Source organism: Pelophylax lessonae (genome assembly GCF_965119305.1).
Source record: "Pelophylax lessonae genome assembly, chromosome: 1".
NCBI classification, from domain to species: Eukaryota; Metazoa; Chordata; class Amphibia; order Anura; family Ranidae; genus Pelophylax; species Pelophylax lessonae.
In genome coordinates this window covers 563,147,141-563,173,489 of record NC_138768.1, presented here as the reverse complement: position 1 = coordinate 563,173,489, position 26,349 = coordinate 563,147,141, and the positions used below count along the sequence as shown (strand labels likewise).

Here is a 26,349-nt window from a genome sequence, read left to right as displayed (position 1 = left end):
CAGATTTTGTCTGATTTACTGGATCGAGCAGCTCTAGAGCAGCCCGATTCGGATCCAATCGCATATGGCCTCTTCATCCAGAGGTTTTTTCCCTAGCTGTCCCTTCATTGGGACATCCCGGATGTGGATCTGTTGGCACCTTGGCCTAACAGGAAGGTGCGGAGGTTTGTAGCTCGCGCCACGATCCTCTAGCGGACGCAGCAGAAACGCTGATCGCCCCGTGGGGGCAGTATCAGCTACAGCATGCCTTCCATCCTCTCAAGTTGCTGCGGGAACTTCTTCGCAGGATAGAGGTGGAGGGAATTCCAGTTATTCTGGAAATTCTGGATTGACCTCGTCAAGCCTGGTACGCCGACTTGGCGAGGCTAGTCGCGGACGCTCCTTGGAGACTTCCTCTCAGGGAGGATTTGCGGTCTCAGGGACCGATCTTCCATCTTGCTTTACAGTCGCTGGCTTAATGGCCTGGCCATTGAGACCCAGGTACTGAAGGACAAGGGAGTGTCCGCTTCAGTTATTCCTACCTCCCAGTTAAAGCAAGGAAAGCGACTTCCAGCACATGAAAGTCTTATATTGCATGGTGTGAATCTATTGGATTTCCCCCACAGACCTATTCGGTGACCCGAATTTTGGTCTGTCTGCAACAAGGGGTTGAGCAGAAACTATCCTTGAGCACGATCAAGGGTCAGGTTTTCGGCGTTAGCAATCTTCTTTCAAGAAACCTTTGGCTAATCATTCCTTGGTGTGGAATTTCATCCAGGGGGTGCGACATCTGGCTCCGCCAGTGCGCGCACCCTTACCGCCTGGTATCTTAATTTAGTGTGGTCGGTTCTTCAGAAACTTCTCTTTGAAGATATTAGGGAGATTCCCTTGCTTACATTCCCAGAAGGTGGCCTTCTTGGTGGCCATTACTTCTCTACGCAGGGTGTCCGAACTGGCCGCATTATCCTGTCGTTCCCCAGATCTGGTGGTTCATAGGGATAAGGTGGTTCTTCTTCCGAATCCATCCTTCCTTCCTAAAGTGGTTTTCGTAAGACGGACTCACTTTTTGTGATCACGGATAGCCCTTGAAGGGGGCTGCCTGTGTCTGCCGCGACCATATCTACATGGATCAGTCAGACGGTGGTACAGGCTTATTCTATTAAGGGTCGGAATCCTCCGTTCCCTGTTAGGGCGCACTTCACTCGAGCGCTCAGTACTTCCTGGGCCTTTCGCCATCAGGCGTCAGTGGTCCAGGTATGTAAAGCGGCCACCTGGTCGTCGGTACATACCTTTACAAAATTTTATAAATTTGATGTGATGGCATCGGCGGATGCCTCATTTGGCCGCAAGGTTTTGCAGGCCGCAATTTGAGGAGACCGGTGGTCTACCTCGAGGGTTTTTTTCTGTTTGAAAATTTTTTTGTTGAGTCTCATCATTAAGGATGAGCATTGTAAAATTCTAGTTGGCACCGGTTGGGCCTTCTAGATTTGGATTTGATTTCCATTTTCCCACCCCTCATTTGTGATACTGCTCTGGGACTTCCCGAAGGTGCTGTATCACCGAGGACTACGTCTGTCAATGAGCGATAGAGAAAAATGGATTTTTGTAAAATCTTACCGTAAAATCCTTTTCTCTTAGCTCATTGACAGACTTAGTACCCGCCCCTCTGTTTTTTTGAGTTGGGTTGGGTTAAATTCTCTAAAGACTGCTTTTATGACATAACTGATTTGCTGAGGCAGAGAGAGAGAGGATATACCCTCTGGGACTGCCCCTAGGGTGTGGCCAGAGCATTTTATTTCCTGTCTAGTCCTACTCCTGTGGAGGCAACATAACCCGAAGGTGCTGTATCACCGAGGACTACGTCTGTCAATGAGCTAAGAGAAAAGGATTTTACGGTACGATTTTACAAAAATCCATTTTTAAGGGCTTTTAAAAATGTACGTAGTTTGTTGCCGCTGCACAGGCGTGCACAATTTTTAAAGCCTGTCATGTTTGGTATCTATGTACTCGGCATAAGATCATCTTTTAAATTTTACCAAACAATTTGGAATTATATAGTGTATTTGTGCATTAAATTTAAAAAAAAATGTATTTTTTTTTTGCAGAAATTGTGTTTGGAAAATCTGTGCGCAAATACCGTGTGACAAAAAAATTTGCAACATCCACCATTTTGTTCTGTATGGGCCTCTGCTTTAAAAAAATCTTTGATGTTTGGGGGTTCAAAGTAATTTTCTAGTAAAAAAAAAAAATTATATTTTTTAATGTAAACAAAAATTCACAGAAAGGGCTTGGTTTTCAGGTGGTTAGAAGAGTGGGTGATGTGTGGCTAAGATTGAGCATAAAATGCCAGGACAGTTCAAACACCCCCCAAATGACCCCTTTTTGAAAAGTAGACACCCAAAGCTATTTGCTGAGAGGCATATTAAGTCCATGGATTATTTTATATTTTGCCCTACGTTTCAGGAAGGTGACAATTTTTTTTTTTGTTTTTTTACACAAAGTTGTCACTAAATGATATATTGCTCACGCATGCCATGGGTAAATGTGAAATGACACCACAAAATACATTCTGCTGCTTCTCCTGAGTACAGGGATACCCCATGTGTGAGACTTTTTGGCAGTCTAGCTGCCTACAGGACCCCGAAAGCCAATCACCACCTTCAGGGTTTCTAAGGGCGTAAATTGTTGATTTAACTCCTTACTACCTATCACAGTTTTGAAGGCCATGAAATGCCAAGATAGCACAAACCCCCCCAAAATGACCCCATTTTGCAAAGTAGACACTTAAAGCTATTTGATGAAAGGCATGGTTAGTATTTTGCAGCTCTCATTTGTTTTGGAAAATGAAGAAAAAAAAAGGAAAATGCATTTTCTTTCCTCTTTTTTTCAATTTCCAAAACTTTGTGACAAAAAGTGAGATCTGCAAAACACTCGACATGCCTCTCAGCAAATAGCTTGGAGTGTCTACTTTGCAAAAAGGGGTCATTTGGGGGGGGGGGGGGTTGTGCTATCTTAGCATTTCATGGCCTTCAAAACTGTGATAGGTAGTAAGGAGTGAAATCAACAATTTGAGCACTTGGAAAGCCTGAAGGCGGTGATTGGATTTCGGGGTCCTGTTCACGGCTAGACTGCCAAAAAGTCTCACACATGGGGTAACCCCGATACTCAGGAGAAGCAGCAGAATGTATTTTGGGGTGTCATTTCACATATACCCATGGCATGTGTGAACAATATATAATTTAGTGACAAAAAAAATAATAATTTTCCCGGAACTTGTGGCAAAATATAAAATATTCCATGGACTCACAATGCCTCTCAGCAAATAGCTTGAAGTGTCTACTTTGCAAAATGGAGTCATTTGGGGGGGTTTTGTGCTATCTTGAAATTTCAGGGCCTCTGAAACTGTGACAGGTAGTGCGGAGGTGAAATGCACAATTTACGCCATTAGAAAACCTGAAGGTGGTGATTGGTTTTCGGGGTCCTGTACACAGCTAGGCTCCCAAAAAGTCTCACACATGTGGTATCCCTGTACCACAGAAGCAGCAGAATGTATTTTGGGGTGTCATTCCACATATACCAATGGCATGTGTGAGCAGTTTTTTTTTTAGTGACAACTTTGTGTTGAAAAAAAAATTTATTTATTTTTTTAGTCATTTTTCAAACACCTTTGACAAAAAAATTAAATATTCAATGAGCTCAACATTCCTCTCAGGACATCCCTTAGGATGTCTACTTTCCAAAAAGTGGTAATTTGGGGGGGTTTGTACTGTCCTGCCATTTTAGCACTTCATGAAATGAGATAGGCAGTCAGAAAGTAACAGCTGCGTAAATTCCAGTATTTACACCATAGTTTGTAGACGCTATAACTTTTGCGCAAAACAATAACAAAGCACTCATTGAGTTTTTTTTTTGTCAAAGACGTGTAGCTAAATACATTTTGGCCAAAATATGACATAAATTGAGTATATTGGATATTTTTTAAAAGACAAAGTTGAAAAATGTAATTTTTTCTCAAAATTTTCACTCTTTTTTTTTAATATCGCAAAAAAAAAGTGCAGAGGTGATCAAATACCACCAAAAGAAAGCTCTGTTTGTGGGGACAAAAGGACGTAAATTTTGTTTTAGTACAGCATTGTATGACCGCGCAATTGTCAGTTAAAGTCACGCAGTGCCAATTTGGAAAAAGTGGCCTGGTCTTTGAGCAGCTAAAGTGGTTAAAGTGTCAGATGATGAGGCTTGATGAGTGTATGAAGTGTTGGATGATCCGGTCTGATCCAATGTGTCTGTATGTCATGAATGAAGTGTTTCCATATGTCTCCCTATCCTGGTCCTATATACCATTCTGGAAAATAAGCTCATAAACATTTTAATAAGCCTAGCCCAGGAGGTGAAACTTCTTTTCATTGATTTATGTGGCTAAATATTCTGTTATTTGTTCTGGCATTGCCCCTTTTAGCCACCACGTGTCATCCTAGGGCAAGGGATGACTGTTTTAAATAATTTGTTGTAGGACTGTGCAATCTCTCATGATACAAGTGTGGCCGTATGATATTTCTAATGTACAATATATATGCATACTGTTTGGGATATCTGGTAACGCTAGCATATAAGCAAACATTCCTGTTACAGCATTATTTCAAATAAGATTATATTGATTATGAAGAGATGTTTTATATATATATATATATATATATATATATATATATATATATATATATATATATATATATATATATATATATATATATATACACACACACAGTATTATATTATGATTTATACACCTAGGTAAAGGAACTATATAGATATTTATAGGGTTATAGTGTGTATGTATGTATGTGTATATATATATATATATATATATATAAAACATAACGAGATTATGCTTATTATACCAATTGACAATAAAATCATGGCTTGAACCCATTTCAGGGGATATGATAAATTAAATTATAGTCCTATATAATCTTACAATTTCATATATTTGCAGAGATGGTGCGGTTCTTAGAATAATATTATCAATACATTAACAAAATCTCCATAGTTCCATCTGAGCATATTATACACTATGGAGGTTGTACATCAATTTTTTCTATTCCTAGTTGGATCTTCATTGTATAGTGTCCACTTATTTTAAATGATGTCTAATATGTATACATATGTCCCTTTCAATTATGTCTGATATGTATGCATATGTCTCTTTCAGTGGTTGGGATATTTGAGATGGAAATTCAGGTTTAAACTAGCCTGAGTCTGTGTACAGAGGTATATTAGAGGCTGTCCAGTTTGCTACACATCACCCAAGGCTTCTTCTTTATACATTGTTTGAATATGGTGTATTCTTGCCTTGGAAAGCCAGTTGATGTTTGTGGTTTTCAAGGTTTTATTACTGGACCAAGGATCCTCAAATTCTATTTGGCAACCATAAAAATATATTTCTCCTTGACTTTAAGTGAGCAATAAGGTGCATACTCATTGTTCTATTCCCAGCTCTGCAAACAGCTTGTTTACAGACCTCCATCAGAGCGAGAAAAGCACAGGATGTCTCAGGTTAAAAACGAATGCTGGCCATACACTATACGAAAAATCGTTCAAACTCATTTTCGAAAAACGAACGCTCGGCTGTGAGAGTAAACAATCGTGCCATCATGTAATGACCGATAAATTGTCTAATGGACATAAATAAATCAGTTTTTTGTTCGCTTTTTTACATATACCTAGTGCAAACAGTTTGGACAGGAAACACATTAACCTTTCAAATTATCGTTCGTTCGGCAGAAAATTTCCAAACTTGTTCTTTGTTTCTTCGGCTAAAAAAAACGTCACAACCGATTACCGATTAATGCCCATTTACTGGCCAAAAAACGAAAGAACTGTCCAAATGACGAATTTCGGCTGATTTTTCATATAGTGTATGACCACCATAAGGTGACTCGTGTCCTGAAGTTGACCTTTGTCTCTGGACCCGTACAGTCTTAAACATCCATATTGAGATTAGGAAAATATATTAATTTCCTCTCTATTGTTCTGACAACCGTATCAAAATCAGTAAAATAAATTGCTGCTCAGTGTTTAGAGTGATTAATTGTGGAGGGCTAACTACAATCCAAATGTCCACCTCGATATCAAAGGTAATATCCCTCTTTGTGAGCTGTAATATCCAAAACACCTGCACTGAACCAAGGATAGGGAGATCCTTGTGAGAGGAGAACACCCCCACCATCAAAACCAAACGGTGAAAACTCACCAGGTGGCAGGACCACACTGCATTTAGGACGTCAATCGGCGTTTGTGTTACACTCCTCCGTTGTCGATTATCCGCTGCTCCTGGGTGGTAAGGACCACAGGTACTTTCCAGTATAATGCAAAAGAAGAAAAAAGCTCTTATTGAGTGGTATTGTAGAATACTATTTATTAAAACAACCACATAAAAGCCAGTATAAAAGATACAAAAGACGCTGTCAGCACCTCTGCTGAGATTGTGTGAAATCAGGGGCTAACCATGCTGATTCAGATTCCATTTACAGTAAAATACACTGAAAACACCACTGGGAACATGGTACACTACAGTTGCTCATTCCTAGCGCGGCAATTTATTATCTTTGATTATGGATCATTCCCTATCTTACACAGAAAAAAAAATATTTCAGGGACAGCCACAGGTGTCCCTGGAAAATCTGTCCCTGAAAGGAACTTAGTGTATGTATAACAGAGTAGGGAAGGATTAAAACCCCTGTCGGTGTTTTTTTTTCTCTGATGAAAATCCTCTTCAATTCCTATCCTAGAAACACAACCGGAAGTGAGAGGAAACCTCCAAAAAATAAAGAGAAATGGAGTTTTGCACAGTTGTCACTGGATCATTCCTCCCCCCACCTATTCTGGTGACAATGGTCACTGGGATAAATAGAGAAAGTGAATCTACCTCGCAGGGACAAAGACAACAACAAAAGAGGATCTAACCCCCGCACCAATCAATCCAAAACTACAATAAAAAAAACTTTGAATATACATACATTTAAATTATTTATTTATTTTTTTTATGCCGAATACGGCAATTAAAATGTGGAACTGGTACTCACAGTTGAGAGGTGACATAAGCAGCTGCATTGCTAAACCAGTAAATAAGTGTTTCACTCTTAGATGTGCAGTGTGCCAAAGGTGTGTAAAGCATGGGTTTGGCTGTACAGGATTGCAGAACCTTTGTCAGACCAGGAAAGATGCATGTATTGTGTAGAGGTGTGCTTCAATTAATCTTTTTGGATGCATATGTACAGTATATTTAAATTATTCTTCCATTACAGAAGGTAATATTGTGATTTTTTTATTGTTTTTTTTCTGGCTATAGAAGAAAAAAATAAGTTTGCAGAACACATCGGATGGGATCAAACATGTTTTCCAAACAGACAGTAGCAAGACTTGCCAATATCTCCTCCACCTCTGCTCTTCCCTGCACAAGTTCCAGCTACAAATGAGAGCCAGGCAAAGCAGCCAAGAGAATCAAGAGATTGGTAAGATGCCATGTGTTTATTATTGTGTCCTTATTATTGTGTCCTTTCTCAGAATCAGAGCCAGTCTTACCGATCCATCCTCTTGCTAGAAGTGCATAATATCAAACCTGTGTTCAAAGTTTTTTTTTATTTATTTTTTTTATATTTTGCTGTGTTCTAAGTTTTTTTTTAAATGTCTTTATTATTCCATCATCCTAATTGTTCATATTGCATGGAGAAAAAGGACACATGTGGAATGATGTGATTGGTTGCTATGGGCAGCAAAAGGAGTAATTTAGATGCTTTTCGTGAAGAGATTTGTGGATGGTAGATGTAGGAAGTGTTTTTCCAAAGTAATTCATAGCAGTTAGTGCTTTTGATATAATAAATAAAGACCATAACTATATCATTATCGTGTAATGACCACCTCACCTGTTTTCATGAAGTGCATTTGATAAATACCTGTCTGTGAGCATTTTTTTCATTTATCCAGGTCATGGTATGACTAGTAATATGTATTCACATTCAACTAGGCTTGTTTTGTAATGCTGAACACATTTCACCAAATCCAAATGGCTTCTTCAGTTTAAGTGCTAGGCAGGAATACCCTACACATCCTAATGGGCAACTTGGTCACCTTAATCCAGTTGAGTTGCCCATGAGATATGCTACCTTTTGGATTTTGTGTTCTTGTTCATGAATATTCACAATGTTTAATCTTTTATCCAATCAAAGTGTTCTAAATCAGAAAAATCTCTGTTCAACATTGACCAGTGGGTTCTGCTGTTCAAATAGAAACACCTAACTGGTGCCTGCGGGCAACACAAGTTTATTTTGCAGTACATATTGATCAGACAGGTAGAATGTTATCAACTCACCATGTTTCCTAATATCTGCTTTTCCTATTAGAAAGAGCGTCTCTAAGGAGCCTGAACATCCAGGCAGAAACTCTGCGTGGTTTGACCATGGGTAGAGCTATTAGCACAACCAGCCTGGCTAGTAGCACATTAAATCGAATGGCAGTACGACCTGTATCCATCCAACCTGATCTTCTCAAGAGACTGTCTTGCTCAGACCTATCAGCCTTTCAAACACACCTAGGCAGTGGAGGGAAAGATAGAAAACCAAAAAACCCCTGGGAGGACAGACCACGGGTTATTAGCAAATCTTATCATGACCTCAGTCAAGTTTCTCAGTCACCCCAGCGGAAAATGCTAAATGCCAGAATGGATAACCCCCCAAACACACTGGAAGAACTACTGAGTCAGGCATCCTTTCATCAAATGGCAAAGTCAGATACAGAATCAGTGACCGGCTGTGGAAGACTCAATGAGTAAGTATTGATCATTGGTGTAAAATAATTAACTGTAACAAAATGAGGGGGCATGAATATATAAACATTTGTATGTCTATCTATATATTTTACACATTTGTAGTCCCAACAGTGCTAATTGTTTATAAAGCAAGAAATGGTTACTAGTATATGTTTTATACACACACTCTCGTACCAATACATAAAATTCTGACTTAATTTTCTCTTATTTCTACTTGTAAGTGTATTTATAGTGTCCAGGAATAGCAATGTTCTACTGTGCTCTTGCGCGCTACTTTACCTTCCTCCTCCAGTGTTCATGAGGCTTATCATGAGGCTCCAATTAAAAAAAGCTGGAGAATCCTTCAAAGTATTTTGTTTCATCTTAACCCCTTCCTGACCAGGGTCAAAACAAACCATGCCAAAATCCCAACGTCGCAACTTTGACATGTGTTCGTAAAACTGTACATATCACAATATTTTGTGTATCCAGGTGGATTATACTTTTTTTTTTTTTTTTCATAACAGATCGGGCTTTCATTTTGTGGGAAATGTTAATGGATATCTCCTCATTTTTTATATTTTTATTTTATTCTGAAAGTAAAAATGTACCAAATAGTAACAAAAAATATATATTTTAACCACGCCCTTACTGCTGGATGTCATATGACATCCAGGGCTTTAAGTGGGGATATCTGAATGATGCCTGCAGCTGCATCATTCTAATGTCATTTTTTAACAGCCAGCGATTCCCTTCACCATAAGAACAATCATAGCGGCTGTACATCTCCCCCCCCCTCCCTTCCAGTGCTTTTACCGGCTCGCCCATGCGATCAGCGAGCTGGAGAAGGAATCGGCTGCCGGCGGAAGTACACCATAGAGACTGCCGAGGACCAGATGGTCCCCGGCAATCTCTGACTTTCGGAGGCCTGGGCACGATGTAATGACATCACGCCCAGCCTGGCAGTTGTCAATACTGCCGAGATCTCGGCTGGTCTTATTGACCCCAGATCTCTCCTGTCATGCACTATTCCTTGTAATAGGAATAAAAGTGATTTTTTTTTTTTTTTAAAAGGAAAAGTATAAATAAAGAAATAAAATAATAAAAAAAAAAATGTAAGTATGTAAGTGCCTCCATCCCTACGTGCTCGCACGCAGAAGCAAACACATGCTCACGTCGCGGCCACACATGTAAACGGCGTTCAATCCATATATGTGAGGTATCGCCGCAAACGTTAGAGTGAGAGCAACAATTCTAGCCCAAGACTTCCTCTGTAACTCTAAACTGGTAACCTGTATTTAGTGCCGGTTCACATTTGTGCGATGCGGGAACACTGTGAATATGCAGCGTGATCCCGCATCGCATCCGCACCTCTGGCAGTTCACACTGCCATATGCGATATGCAGGGGGTGTCAATTAAAAGTTAATGACACCCCCAGTTGCGATCGCATATCGCAGTGCGATCTGCAAGTTCGCACAGAATCGGATGCGATTATGCTGCGGGTAAAAAAAAGCCTCATGTGCGAGTTTAGTGCGGATGCGACGCGAATTCAGCCATACAAAGTGTATGGCTGAAATTTGCACCGCACATCAGATCGCATGTAATTTAGGAGCAGTGCGCCCGAATTACATGCGATCTCCGCGATCGCACAAATGTGAACCTGGGCTCACTCGGCGTAACATCATCTTCCACATGATACAAAAAAATTGGGCTAACTTTAGTGTTTTTACATGTAGGAGCAGAGTGCCAGAAATGTCCCTGTATGGAAGTGGTTAAACTTTAGCCTTATATTTTATGCCAATACCAAGTCCCACCACCAAAAAAAAAAAAACTGCAAAAGAAATTATCCTACTGATCGCAGTGATGTCACATTTTGTAGCCATTTTGTTTTTCCTGTGCTGAAAACTGCATACACATTTTGTGCCGTGGCAGAACGCGTGCAGAAAAACTGATGTTTCTTTACCATAATGTGAACGAGGCACTGACATTTACACTAACACTAACCATGTATATTCTCCTCCTTGCTAGAGGGAAAGTCTGCTGTTTCTCCTCTTCACAGAGGAAAAACACAGGGCAAGCTACCGATTGAATGATCACTGTGATAGCCAATCAGAGGCTATCACAGTGATCACGTGTTTGGGATAGTTAGTAGAGACTCGAAGCTGTCGCCAACAGCACAATCTCAGTGCTGGGAGAACATAGGTCAAAGGACAAAAACACTGTATATGCGGCTCCCAGGTTAAATGCTCAATTCCTGGATGCCGCATATGTTAGGCTGTCATGAAGGGGTTAAAACTTTCATGGAATGGATTTTTTTGGAACTAATTCTTGTCCTGTTTTGTTTTTTCCCTAGGTCCAAGTCATTCTCCGGATTTAATATGAACCCAGATATTAGGAAGCCTGAGTCAGACTCTTCATCGATGGATGACAGTGGTCACGCCTATGTTGTCGGTTAGCAACATAAAACTTTATTTGCTCTATTTACACCGACATACATTTTCATAGCCTGGAAAAGTATTGTGTTCTCTAACCAACGCTGTACAGTGGAAGCTCTGCCGTGTATTTTTAGGCTAACATAAAAACACCACATGCAGAATATCTCTTCAATACGGGCACATTTCTCCATTTTGTAATATTTTTAACCAGTTCTGGACCGGAAGGATTTGCCCCCTTAATGACCAGGCCATTTTTTGCGATTCAGCACTGCATTACTTTAACAGACAATTGCGCGGTCGTGCGATGCTGTACCGAAATAAAATTGATGTCCTTTTTTTACCCCCCACAAATAGAGCTTTTTTTGTGGTACTTGATCACCTCTGTGATTTTTATTTTTTGTGCTATAAACAAAAAAAAAAAGCGACAATTTTGAAAAAAGCAATATCTTTCACATTATGCTATATAACTTCCCGAAAAAAAATTTCCTCCTTTCAGGCCAATTTGTATTCTGCTACAAATTTTTGGTAAAAGAAAAATCGCAATAAGCGTATTTTGATTGGTTTGCGCAAAAGGTATCGCGTCTACAAACTAGGGGAAAAATTTGTCATTTTTATTTATTTAAATTTTTTTTTTACTAGTAATGGCGGCGATCTGCGATTTTTAGCGGGACTTCAACATTGCGGCGGACAAATTGGACCCCTAACTGACATTTTTGACACTTTTGGGGAGGCCAGTGACATTATTACAGTAATCAGTGGTAATATGCACTGTTACTGTAATAATGACACTGCCAGGGAAGGGGTTAACCTAGGAGTGATCAAAGGATTATATGTGAGCCTAGGGGAGTGTTTACTAAATGTGGGGGGAGAGACTTGTAAAATTATCACCCCCCAGCTCGCCCCCCAGCACCACTACCGCAAACCAACGTATCCATACGTTGATTCACGCAGCCAGTCGGCAAGTGGTTAAAAACCCTGCAAGTATAGAAAAATACCTTTTGAACCTGCCAGAAAGCTAGTAAGCATATATCTTTCTGTTCTGTTCTCTTGGTCTGTGCAACACCGAAATCTTAATGTTTTTGGACCTGCCCAGCTTTTCAACCTAGACTATAGAACATCTTTACCCTATGTTATTGAGATTAGGAGGTGTTTTGTAGTCCAGCAGGGAGAACTGGGCAGGGCTGAAACACTGCTTGGGATTTCAGTGCAGCAGAGGCACTATTTTCTCAGCTCAAACAGGAAGTTAGTAGCTCACTTGATTTCCGACAGCTCATCAGGTATTTTCCTGTCTTTTTTTAAGGCCTGATTCATACTAGCGCAGCTTCCAAAGTGAATTGTGTCGCACAGAATCACATGACAATGGAAAACACAATCCGTTTGTTATTCTCTATGGTGCCGTTCACATAAATGCAGCACAGAGTTTTAGAAAAGGTGTCAGTGCTACTTTGGGGTGGTTCCTGCACAGTTTTGGCCCCAAGTACTTCAATGGAAACGAACCAAAAACGTAAAAATAAAGCAAATGTACATGTGATTTTAGAGTGCTTTGCCAGCTTTTTATGTTGGTTGTCAGCAGCCAGAACTCACCAGCTTCTTAACAAATAGTGACTTATTTCTGCTCCTAGCCAGGTATGCCTAGCTGGCAGCAAAATGTAAATAAGAGCTGGTGTTTAAGATTTTTTTTTTTTTAAAAAGGCACGGGGGTCCCCCTACAATCCATACCAGGAAAGAAGAGGGACCAGAGTGCACCTCTTCCCTATCTGTACCATACCAAGCCCTCATGCCCTCAACATGGTGGGGAGTAAAGCACCCCCCATGTGGAGAGCATGTGGCCTTGTGGTGTTCAGTGGGGAGGGGCACATGTTTGTAGCACCCTTATTACTTGCCTGCCAGACTGCATGCTCAGATAAGGGTCTGGTATAGATTTCTTTTTGGGTGGGGCACTCCATTATTTTTTTGTTTTTCTGTTTTGTTTTGTTTTTTGTGGCATGGGGCTCCCCTGAAATGCCATACCAGACAGACCTGAAAGGCATGGTATGGATTGTGAGGGAAGCCCTGTGCCTTTTTTTTTGTTTTTCTTTTTTACAATCTGCTGGCGGCTGCCTGCTCCTTCACAACCAGCATCCAGTGTCCTTCCGCTACCAATAAATGCAGTAATATCAAAAGCATGGCAAATCGCAACCAATTAGCACTACATAATCTTACTGGAAATCAGATCAAATCGCAGCTGCAGTAGTGTGAACTTAGCCTAAGCAATAAAACATTGGGATATATCCATGTATTAAAGAGATGTATTCAAGATGGTTACACGGGTGTCTTAACTTTAATGCTAAGGAATTCTGACATTTCTCAACAGTGGTAGCTTATTTATTTTATCATGTCAGGTGTACATTGATCATTTGCACACAATATTTTACAGTAAGAGTGCCAGTCTAGGTAAAAGGTTTATATCATTAAAGCTGAATTTCAGGCAAACCGCTAAATACACAGACAAAATACATATGTAGGGCTTTTAATGCTTCGGACTATGAAGTGATACAATAATATTGTTTTGCAGGTGTTAGTATGCATAGCCTTGGGAGTCCATCCTCGCCTAACCTATATAAAGGAAATGGTATGTAAAAGAACTTTAGAATAGATTTAATGCACCTTTGACAGTGAAATGATAATTCTGTTTGTTTCACATTAGCATTACCACTTTCCCCATTTGAATAATTTTATTTTGTCTACAACATGAGACATGTAATATGGAAAGCATTACATTAATGTGTGAATACCTACAAGCTGAATTATAGCGCTGCAATATTGGTTTTACAATTTTTATATTTTTTTTGAATATGCTGTTTAATAGGCATCTTCTGTTATGCTGTCTCTTTAGCTAACCCATAGTTCTCTGTGAATCCTTTGTCATGTATTGATTGACTATTTTTAAAATAAAGTTTGTATGTAGATAGTTAAAGATGAATTCCAGGTATGTAAATTTTATAGTTACATTGGTTCATCTTGGACCAATGTAACTATGTATATACCATATCTGGCTAATGCACAGAAGGTCAGTCGCTCAGCACAGACTTAATCAATCATAGAGCGCTTTGCTTTTGTTAAGAAAAGGCACAGCATTCTCTAAATGGCACCTATACTGTGTTCAGAATGAAGCAGGGTAGCCACTCTGTGCAGGACCTGAAAGCAAGTGAAGGTCACTGGTGGAGCTCTGTTTACTTAAGTGATTTCCAGCTTCCAAGGGCATAGGCCAGGTATGGTATATACATTGTTACATTGAACCAATGTAACCATGTAGAAAATGTCTATACCTGGAATTCCTCTTTAACCACTTGCTGAACGCCCCACACAGATTTACGTAGATCTACGTGATTTTGCGCACGCAGTCTCGGCGGCTCCCGCGGGAAGAGCGGCAGTGATCGCCGCCAGCCTCCCGTGATCTTTAGAGAAACTGGCAGAAGACCCGTCTGCTAATGTAAACAAAGACGGGTCTTCTGTCACACAGGCAGAGGGAGATCAGGAGTTTCAGCTTAGCTGTAACCCCGATCTCTCTCTGCCTGTCACAGTGCCCTTCCCCCCACAGTCAGTGAGCACAGTTAAGCATACATTAACCCCTTTGATCACCCCCAGTGTTAATGCCTTCCCTGCCAGTATCATTTATACAGTAACAGTGCATATTATGTAGCACTGATTACTGTATTAATGTCACTGGTCCCCAAAAATGTCAGTTAGGGGTCCGATCTGTTCACCGCAATGTTGCAGTCCCGCTAAAAATTGCTAATCACCGCCAATACTAATAAAAAAGAAATAAAAGTCCAAAAATCTATCCCGTAGTTTGTAAACGCTATAACTTTTACGCAAACCAATTAAAATACGCTTTTTGGGATTTTTTCTACTAAAAATATGTAGCAGAATACAAATTGGCCTAAATTGCTTAAAAAAAAAATCAAAATAATTTTTTTTATCGGGAATGGTTTATAGCAGAAAGTAAAAAATATTGTGTTTGTTTTTTTTTTTTCAAAATTGTCGCTCTATTTTTGTTTATAGTGCAAAATCTAAAAACCGCAGAGGTGATCAAATACCACCAAAAGAAAGCTCTATTTGTGGGGGAAAAATGACATCTATTGTTTTTGGGTACAGCATCGAACGACTGCGCTATTTTTTGTTAAAGTAACGCAATGCGGAATCGCAAAAAAAAGCTGAAGTGGTTAAAGTAAACTTTGCAGTAAAATACAAGGTCTGCTGATTAACAGGCCTCCATCTTTCATATGAAATCGCTGTATGATAGTAATAAAAAGTTTACAAAATATACTTAAAGCTATTCTAGCAAGATTCTGGGAATAATTAGGATTCCAAATATTGCAAGAAGATGATCCTGCACTGTGCTGGAGCATCATCTTGCAAGATTTGGGGAATAATCGGTGTTTCCAGGATAATTACAGAAAGCTCATGAAGTCATCCTTGGCAATGCAGAAGCTTCAGATAAGCTAAGTATATTTTCTTTTTTTTCCACTTCTATCATGCAGTGAGATCAAATGAGGGAGGGGAGGCCTGAAGTTATAATTGGACCAATCCTTGTAGTGCATCATCTGCTTTATGAGGGAATACAGTATATAAAACAAATGTTTATACATTTGGGCTCCCTTCCTCATGTGGAATCACTGTAAAATGGTAGTAAAAAAAAAAAGTTACAAAATATATGTATCTTATTTTTACTACTGCCAATGGCACCAGGATAAGGCTGACATCACAATCCTTCTGTCGAGATCCTGGAAACAATTAGGCCCCTTTCACACAGGCGGGCCGTTCAGCTCCACCTGTCCGTTTTTTTTTTGGTAGATCTGAACGGTCAACCCATGCATCTCTATGGGGCATCGGATGTCAGCGGAGACATGTTTGCTGACATCCGATCCGTCAAATCTGGACGGATGCAAACCCTATTTTCCATCCGTCCATCGGATCGGATGAGAATAGACAGACGGTGCGTGTCCATCCGATTCCCCCATAGAGATGCATGGGGACCTGACAGCTGTGTCTCCGCACACAGCACGGAGAACAGCTGTCATCCTCCTGCTCAGTAGGGGATTGACGGATCGATCCCCCACTGAGAAAAACGGAGTCCGTCCGACAGACTCCATGTGTGAAAGAGCCCTTAGGATCCCAAATCTTGCAAGGAGTTGTTCCTGCACTGTGCTGGAGTAAAATTTTGCAAGACAAAGAAACAATGTATTCAAAAGATAGCAGGTAACAGGTTGACCTAATATCAGTAGTAGTTTCCTTTTTCACATATTTTAAATTTGTGTCCTTTAAAGAGGTTGTAAACTCGTTTGAGTTTTTTTTTTTTTTTTTTTACACCCTGCAAAAGAAAGACATAATGAGCTAGTATGCATCGCATATTAGCTCATTATGCAATACTTACCTCAGAACGAGCCCCCGCCTTGCCGCTCACTCACCTCTATGACGGGCGACATGTCTAGTCGCCCGTCTTCCGGGATCGCGGCATCCGGCCATCTGATTGGCCGGAGCCGCGGTGACGTCACTCCCGCGCACGCGCGCTAGAGCCGACAGTCACGGCACGGGGCTCTGAAGGAACGGCACGATCGGCCGTTTCTTCAGAGCGCATGCGCCAGTGACGTCACTGGCGACATGTAAGGTAAATATCTCCTAAACGGTACATGTTTAGGAGATATTTACAGTACCTATAGGTAAGCCTTATCATAGGCTTACCTATAGGTACAAGTTGTAGAGGAGGGTTTACTTCCTCTTTAAATCACTTCTTTAAGTAATACACACACTATACACTTGGGTTTTCTGGGTTAGCTGTTAGCCTCTTTAATAACAAACCGCACTGATGTGAAATTCTAGAAAATGCCAAAATCCGCACTTCCTATTAACTTCAGGAATATTTATTTTTGCTGTATGTTCCTAACACAAGTGTGAAATCTTAGAGTGGAACAGATGGGTACATTTTTTTTGTTAGATAGTACAATGAAATCACGGCCATACGTCTGGCTTTTAGAAAGTTAAAAAAAAAGAATGTTGGTGCTAGCACCACCTGTACTGGAAGCCGTTTGTTATTCTATATTATTATTTTGTAGAAAAGGAATAGGCAAGAGCATGAACTGGAGGTCATTCTTGAACTCTCCCTGGGATAAAAAAAAATGCTCTGTGTGCAGTTAACATTCTTGTGGCCTTACTATTCCTTCTGAAACACTTTTTAGTTGCTGATGTAACACAGATCCGACTCTTTCTTTTTCTTAATAATTTCCATCTTTAGCTAAGCCATCTTGTGTTTATCTGTGTGAAATGTAAAGGTAGTTATTCTTTAGTGTTTACATTCCTTTTCTTGCATGCTCGAAAATATATTCAACGTTTACTAAACCTATGTACATTGAAAAAAATGATTTTAAAAGAAAAGAAAGTCTTTTTATGCCTGCTAGAAGAGTAAAATCACAATTTTTATGTCTGCATTTATAAAAGAGAAGAAATGTTGCAGGCAGTCTCTGCTGTTCCACAACATAGTCAAATAGAAAAAAGTAAATTGCTGTGGGCAAACACTTATTTTAATGTCCAAAACGCATCACCCCCTTACACTCTCTCATAAATGATCTAGATATGTAAAAATGATTGGGTTTCACCTGGGGTGTGGGGTTGAGGTGGGTCTAAGAAATCATGCCTAGCAAGCAGGAAATGTATATGTTTTCAGAGAGAGTATTGCATTATTAAACTTGTGTTTTTTATTTTGATTATATATGACTTGTATTCATAGACCTAAAGGGACAATGCTCCCCTCTGCTAATTCTAGCTCCATCTCAGGCATGCACCATGCAGTCTGCCTGACAAAAACAGATTTGACTATGTTATGAATTCTTCTGAAAACATTTGACACTTCTAGAAACCTTCAGCTTCCAGAGGCCAGAAATGCTAGGCATCTGCTATTTCTCTGACCCTTTTCTTGAAGATATTATGGTGGAAAGTATTTATTACCCTGATTTTATAACCGTGACCACAGAGTATTTTTTTCCTCCTGCGTTTTATAAACCACAAGCTATGTCTTCCTGCCAAATGCTGTCTACTGTGGACACACTAGGGTTGATTTACTAAAACTGCAGAGGGCAAAATCTGGTGCAGCTCTAAACAGGTTGCGCAAAAGTCTTTGCCTAGCAGCACATTACTTTCTACCGCATAAACATGCCCCTCTGGGTGCTAGGAGGCGGGTTAAGTTTAAAATGATGTTTCCCATACATGCACAGAATTATTTTGCACTTTGAGGACTTGCCCAATTCTGAAAGGCTATTCACTCCTTTTAGGCTTCTTACTGAGATATATCCTAGAAAAGGGTTTTAGAAAGGGTTCCACTCATCCCCATGAGAGGTTCCACCAGGGTTGGTGTCTCTTGGGCTTTTCAGCATCACAAATCTGTATCTCGGATTTCCAAGCCCGCCATCTTGTCCTCTGTTTACACATTGTCCAAATCCTACCAGGTAGATGTTCAGGCACGTCCAGGTGTTTCAAGCTGTTATCATAGTGTTTTTGGGTTCTCATCCTGTTTTTTTATGGGCCTGTTGGCAGTTGTTTGCTATGTCGTTGCTCACTCCGCAGTTTATTGCTTTGGGATGTCCCATGGTCTATGAATACAAGTCCTTTGTCCAGTACTGTACAATTAAGATGATGGGAATTTTAACTTATCTGTAAATTCCTTATCTCGGAGTACAGTACAGGGCACAGGCCCCTCTCCAGTCTGTGATCAAGGTAGCCTGCATATAACCAATGGTCTATGAATAGAAGTCCTGTACTCCGCTGTTTGGAATTTCCGGTTAGTAAATATTTCTATTTTTTCTTATTCAACCTTCATATTTCAACTTGTGTACCCTTCCCTGTTTTTGTTACGATTTTATAAATAAAGATTTGAAACTAGGTAAAATGTGGCCTTCCACTTTGGTGATACTCATTAAAGAAAGAATGCTTTATGCCAAAGAATATGCTATTGTTCTTTGGAGACACCTCCCAGTCTCTTAAGGTGGTTATGAACACTGTGGAAAAAAGCGGAACACATCCAGGGCTTACAATAAATTGTACTGTATGCTTATTACTGTATACTTATTATAGTAAATAGGCCCTGTTACTGCTTACAAATCTCTCTACACAAGTCCTTTTACATAATTCCAGCAAATCAGTAGTGGAGTTTTAAATGCTTAACAATATATATTAGTAGAGATATATCCATGTACACCCAACTCAGTATTGCTCCAAAGGTTCAGGACGAAAACCATGGAAAAGACCATGGAAAAGACCATGGAACCCTGGAAAAGACTAGTTGTCATTTATGGGTGGGACTAACCTAGTTAAAATAATGATGCCTCAGCTGCTATACCTGCTTCATAATGTCCCTCTGATACTACCCTTGATAATTTTTAGGGTATTCAATACAATTTTTAGGGAACTTTTTCGAAAAACAAAGCAGCCATGAATAACTGTAGAATGTCTGCAGTGCTCCAAGGATGAGGAAAGCATATCGCTCATTAAAATTAGGTTTGAGAAGAATTGGATTGATTTTCAAGTACATAAATTGAGCAAATTGTTAGACACAAGGGCATCAAAACATTTCTTCTTGCGGCAACAACTATTCTGTATCGAGGGAACAGATAGGAGCCCTTATCCCCTTAGGATTTATTTTACATATTCACTGCCACTGAAGTAAGGCTTACATTGGTGGTAGGGGCCCCTTCTACACTCTGCTGGCAGCTGCAGTCACCAGGGGTGTGTATAAACTTATTAAGCCAACTGTTGGCTTTTACTTCCACAGGTCCCAGTAGTGTTGCCTAACCCCACCCAGACCCCTCTGCTATGTATTTGCCTACCTCTGTGCGAACGTCGCTAGGTAGGGTAAAAGGAGCACAGCAAACATTAGTTCACTGATCCGCCCTCAAGTGAATGAACCAGAAAGCAATGTTTTTAAGTTACTTCCTTGTTCATAGCGATCATTCCCCAGACACAATGGCCAGGTGAGGAGTTAATGCAGTACATTTTATCAATGGTGTCACTGGAAGAAAAAATTGTCACTGTGTCAATGGTGATGCTGAATGGAAAAATGCAGACGCTTGAGTGTCAGCGGGGGAAAAATGCATGCTGCATAATTGGTGATAGTCTGAGGAGGACCTTTTTTGCTTTATGGTTAGTGGGATAAGGGGAAGGCTCTGTGAGTGCTTTTAAAAAGCCTATTCAATAAAATGTCTGCCTCCCTTAGTCTTGTCTGTTGTCCAAGCCAAAGCCTAGACAACCTCCCTGCATCATTAACCCCCCGCAGTGGGAGATGGTGCTTAATGGGCTGGCTGCCTCTTGGTCCAACCTGAAGGGACAGCAGTTTTCTCTTCTGGCCAGGTTCAAGTTTTGCATCAGTGAAAGGGGAGGGCCGGGAATGTTACTCTGCAGCATGACTGTGTAGGAGTATGGGAGGTGGAACAACTTTATCAGCAAGGGAGGCGCTTGTACTCGGTGAGAGGTATCTGCTCAGCAAGCGTTCTCCTCTCTTTCACACAATCAGTATGAACAAAGCATATCCCTATAAGTGTTGTCAGGGCTGGCTTCTGGGTAGCTCTTTTCTGTCAATGCTCAGAGCTGCTCAGCTGTCAGTTATTTGCCAGCCACTCATTTCCACAGTGACTCACCTGGTCTGTGTCACCCTGCCTCTTTTGGCTATTTAAGCGGCTTATGGCCCATACACACGATCCGAAAAAATCCCCTGCGCAGCTTAAGGTTAAACCACTTCTCTTCCAAACGATTGTAAAAGCTGTTCATTCAGGGGATTGGCTACTTTTTATTGATTTGAAAAACTCTCTTCTAATTTACAAGTCCCAGTCTTTTAGTCTTACCACATCACCAAGAGTCTTTGCAAAAGTCCTTCGAGAAAGAGAGGTGCACATATACTATTATGTTAATGATATATTGCTTCTGTGTCAAACCCAGGAGACATTGCTGGCCCATCAGGCATTATTCGTTTTTCCGCTGGAGAATAATGGCTTGGTGATCAATGTGAGCAAAAGTCCCCTTACACCCAGGGAAGCTCTTGTTTACGTGGGGCCAAGAATAGGTGTTCAAATAAATTCAGTTTCCCTCCTGACAAAGAAAATCCTGATCATTGGCGTTAGTATTGATTTGGCACTATGTCAAAGTTTTTCGTGGTAATACAATGTCTTTACTTTCTGGGAACCTTGGTAGCTACAGTACCAATGGTGTAATGGAGGTCCTGCCCGTTTCAAACTGTCTTTCTGAATCAATGGCACTCAAAGAACATGGATCATAGGATTCCAATCAGCCCTTTGATGAAAAAGAGTCTTGCTTAATGTTCTGAGAAATGGAACCTCCTAGACCAAATATTACTTTTACCCTTCTATGGGACTTATAAGGTACCTACGTTTTCTATCCATCAATAAAACGTAAAAACAATCTTTCTTTATCATATCTGAAAATACATTATACATGCAATATTCTGTGTTCAATTACATATATTCCAAAAGTTCCAACAACATAGATCCTCTAGTATCCATGCTCCTACCCCTCAAAACCACTTTTCACATAACATAGTGTCATCAAATACAATGCACATATTAACTTTCATGTATATATCTGTGTGGTTTATTAATAACCACAATCTACATGTGTTTAAAATGTTTTTACATTTTTCTAGGAAGTTATTTCCCATAAGTTTGCTGGCATGGAGCGGTCAGGAAAACTGGAAAATTGTTTTATACCTAAGCTTTATGGCAGCTCAATTGTTAAGAAGAAACTAAAGATTCAGGATAAGTTCTAATCCTATAAGTGTAGGGAGTGGGCATGGCCAGACCCATAAGTGTGCTGCCATGGAGCTTATCAACAAAGCAAAATTGCAGTAAGGATGAAAAAACTGTTTTGTTTTTGTTTTTTTAATTCATTTTTTTTTTTGCCACAATATGTGTCCATTCACACTGGTACAACTTGTCAGGCGACTTGGTCAGCCTGGCAAGTCGTGCACCGTCGCTCCCACTGTGTAGTACAGGAGCCGTTCTAATAGGAGCGACACAAGTCGCTCCGACTTAGAAAAAGGGTCCTGTACTACTTGGGGGCGACCTGGAGGCGACTTGCATTGACTTCCATTATGTGAAGTCCGTGGAAGTCGTGCCGAAGTCACGCTGCACGCGACTTCAAAGGTCGCCCCCTAAGTCGGAGCGACCTAATGTGAACGGGGTCTTAAAAAGGAGTGCAAAACTGTTATTTTATAAACAACTTTGGAATGCTTTGAAACAGAATCGGTTTAATTCGCCCAGCTCTCCTGAACGCCTATTTTTTAATTGTAGGTTAAAAATAAAAAGGTAGCCTTTAAAACCACTTTTAGTTCTACTTAATCATAGCAAGCCACAGAGTTGTCTGTTCTTCCTAATTTAGATAAATTCAGGACACCATTACATGACAGAGGGGTTTATTTACTAAAGGCCATTGTTCACTACAAGTGCACTTGCCAGTGCAGTCGCTGTAGATTTGAGGGGGACATGCAAGGAGAATAAAAAACACCATTTTGCACGTAATAGGATGGTAGAAATCAGCAGATCTCCCCCCCCCCCCCCTCATTTCAGATCTTCCCCTCAGATCTACAGATTTAATCAAATTAATGCAGCGCCAGAGGGAATACTGAGATACCTATATAGTAGTCAAGGTATCAATAGTGAAAACTAAAGTGCCAGTGCTAAGATAAAGTGACAGTGAGTCAATAATCCCACAATAAACTTCCAATAATAGTGCACAGAAAAATATTAAAATGGATATTAAACCCAATAAATAATCAAAATATCTTCAGTGCTGTGCAAAAAAAGTGCTGGTGCTCCAATACCACACTTATGACTCCGTGTGCTAATAATAAATACTAGCGTCTCATCACACCATGAGCTTAAAGTATTAAACAAAAAAAATATATACAATCCTTAATATATTGTGCCAAGTCCATAATCAAATATATTCAGTGCTGTGCAAAAATTGCAAATAAGGTGCTGGTGCTCCAAAAACCACACATGTGACTCCATGTGCTAATAATGAAAATGCTAGCAGCTCACCTCCCAGTCTGGCTCACAGATTATAATGAGCCAGACTCGCTGTGTGCACTACCAAGGTGCTAGGTAAAGGAATCGTCACCTCCTCCTTCTCCTCACACAATGCAGGGATACCTCCAGGTCTGGTAAATTAATATATCTAACCAGATACGCTGTGTTCACTACTAGGGTATTGGGGTAATAGGTACGTCACCTCCTCCTTCTTCTCTCTCAAGGCAGGGATACCATGTATGAAAGTAAAGACACAGGCTCCTAGTGCTCTCCGTTTTAAAATTTAACGAGTACCAAATAATTTAAAAAAAACACACATTCCAAGGCACTATGCTAGTGCGGGCATGACAGGCAGCGTTGCGGCGTGTGTGAACAGGCTCCTCCCCTGTACGCATTACGTCGAACGAACGACTTCATCAGCATGCTGGTGGATTGCCTTTATCCTGAAGCAGGAAATGTAAAGCTATATTGGTTATTATGGGCAACAGTCTTGTTTACAATATGAATTGTATATACCATTGTAACTTAATAGCAAACAGTAAGCTGTTGTATGCTAAAAATGGTTTGGTATCTGTGCTAAATGTTGTTGGTGTAACTTGGTGTTCTCTAATTACATTAAATGTGCAACACGTGCTTCAAATAGAAAATACTGGCAAGTACATTCCGTGTTTTATGTATTTTTTCTGTATGATTAACAGTTAACTCTATCCGTAGAAAAGATGCAGAGCAAAATGCTGACTTCTACACCTGAGAGAGAGATCACTTTGGTAAAGATAAAGAAGGATCCCAAGTATGACCTTGGTGAGTTTTTCTGGTTTAGGAAGAGTTAGAACTACTAACCCAACATTTGGAATTTTCTTTTCCTTTTATTTTCAATTATAATAGTAAAGAGTACAAATAGAGAGGGTATATCTCCCTAACAGGGGTACAGAGCAATAAAAACTGACAGGTGTTCTAATCCAAACTAAAAAAAAAAAAATGTTTTGCCTTTAGTTATACTTTAATTAGAGCTGGAGTTAAGCTGGGCATACACTGCTAGGTTTTAAAAATTAATGTTCAAGCGATTATTTATATGAACATTTATACTAAAATTCTCAGTACATTTTGTAACTTGATAAATGTCATTCTAAAGTACTTCAAATTTTGTTTGCTTTTAATATTCGATTTTAGAATGCATGTAATCTAACAAACTACACATACTCTGTTAGAAATTTGTTTGAGAAAAATTTTCCATTTTGTTCCTTCGAGTTTTTCTTGTTTCTGTGGTCGAAAACTAATGTTATTTTAACTGCACAGACGATTAGTAGATCAAATGTACTTTGAATACAACTCTAATAGTGTATGGCCAGCCTATGGGTTTTATTGATCACAGCAGCTGATTGAGATATTAAAAAGACTGCATTTGTTAGATATAACCTGGCAGAGTGGTTTCCAAAGTGTAAAACGATTCTGTATTATTGTTAGTGTGTTAAATCACTGCTTATAGTTTCTTCACTAGTGAAAGATCTAGAATTTCTCTTTCGTTCGCTGATGGACACAGCTTCATGTCTTCTAGAACATTGGGCTTGTGCTCTCTCTTCAGGAGTAGGTCTAGGCAGAAAAACATTTTTTGTAACGCCCCCTGAGGCAGTCCCAGAGGGTATACCATCACTTCCTGCTATAGGACTTCAGGACTCCAGTTTTTTTTTTTTTTTTGCCTAGTCAGGAGTAATGACTGGTGGGATCTGCGGTCCTAGCATTTTTTTTTCCTTTTTAAATGGAATTTTTTTTCTTTTCCCTTTATCCCTTTATTTTTTGTACCTGTGGGAACTACAATCAAGCTGTTCATGTGTGAACTACAATCAACAGCGGGACTGGGCGACCCACTGGATAATCTAGATCTTTATGGTCTTCCCAGTCTGGCCTGCGAGCGCGACCCAACTATTAGCTCCACGCTAGGTTGGCCGCGACATAGCCCCACTGGACGAGGTCTGCCCGGCGAGTGAAACACCCCGTGAGGTCGCATAGCCCTGGTCACGACACCAATCACGATCAGAGTCGCAGCGTACCTTGGTCCGCCGTACCCTTCATTCCAAGATGGTGCGGTGGACTGCTGGGAGTGGTGCCTGCCTGATGCCAAGGTGTGGTGAGAAGTGCACCCTCCTTTCTCTGGGAATTGCTGGGGTGGTCGCGGGCCCTCCCTGGGATGGTAGACCCCCCCCTCTGTGTCCTTCTTCCCCCGACATTTCCCCCCCTTTCCCTGACAGGGTTCCCCTGCGTTGGTTGCCCTCACCTGCTCCCTGTCCCCCCCCCCCCCTTAGTCCCCTTTTGCGGGACACAGTGTTTTTTGGGGTTTCACTGGTGCTGGACCGAAGGGCGGCGTGTGTGTGTCGTTGACAACCCCCCTTTGGGGGTTATATTAAAAAAGAAAAAGTGCACACATGCAAAAGAAATTTCTACCAAATTTGAAGACAATCCATAAATAGAAATGGGGATTTGGTCCCACCATATGGCCATATAGTGCTCAAGCCCACCACTACGTCAAAGTACCCCATTATCAGTGGGTCCTACACTATCCATGAAAAAGAGATGGATCCAGCCTTTCTAACCCTTGGAGACAATACTCCTTGCTGGGAAAGATGTGCAAATGCACTACAGGGGACTCCTCCTATATCCACTTGATGGCCATGTTTTGAGTTTCCTATTGTAATTAGTGGCGGCCATTTTCTTGTAGTCTGGTGCGGTGATGTGCTGTGGGGGCCTCTAGTGTCAGTGTCGGCACTTCCTCTACCTCTTCGATCGCAGTGTGGCAGGCTGTTTGGCGCTCCCCAGCTCTGGGATAGTTTGTTCTAGTGGGTATACGATCCTTCCTCTGCTATATACAGCGCCGCGGGTGCCCTGATTCTTGTGGTGCTGTGCGGGGGGGTTCTTTTCAAAATAAAAATAAATGAAACATTTTTTGTGCACAATGCGGCTCATATTAACCATGGAGCCTCTGGAGCATGGATCACCACCTGACCCACTTCTGGGAAGCTGCGGGACCATCTGGGTCTCAATCTGCCCTGGTGGCCATGACAGTGGCCTTGC

General features: G+C 40.6%; 1 protein-coding gene across 1 annotated transcript in view; it reads left to right on the top strand.

Annotated features, from left to right (window-relative positions):
- PTPN13 (protein tyrosine phosphatase non-receptor type 13) overlaps positions 1 to 26,349 on the top strand; it is a 541,021-nt gene that overhangs the window by 327,097 nt on the left and 187,575 nt on the right. Inside the window, exons 17-21 of the mRNA XM_082263089.1 lie at positions 7,325 to 7,487; positions 8,376 to 8,799; positions 11,134 to 11,231; positions 13,770 to 13,826; positions 23,998 to 24,084. Of these exons, the coding sequence (XP_082119215.1) occupies positions 7,325 to 7,487; positions 8,376 to 8,799; positions 11,134 to 11,231; positions 13,770 to 13,826; positions 23,998 to 24,084 (829 nt within the window). The remainder of the gene's footprint in view (positions 1 to 7,324; positions 7,488 to 8,375; positions 8,800 to 11,133; positions 11,232 to 13,769; positions 13,827 to 23,997; positions 24,085 to 26,349) is intronic.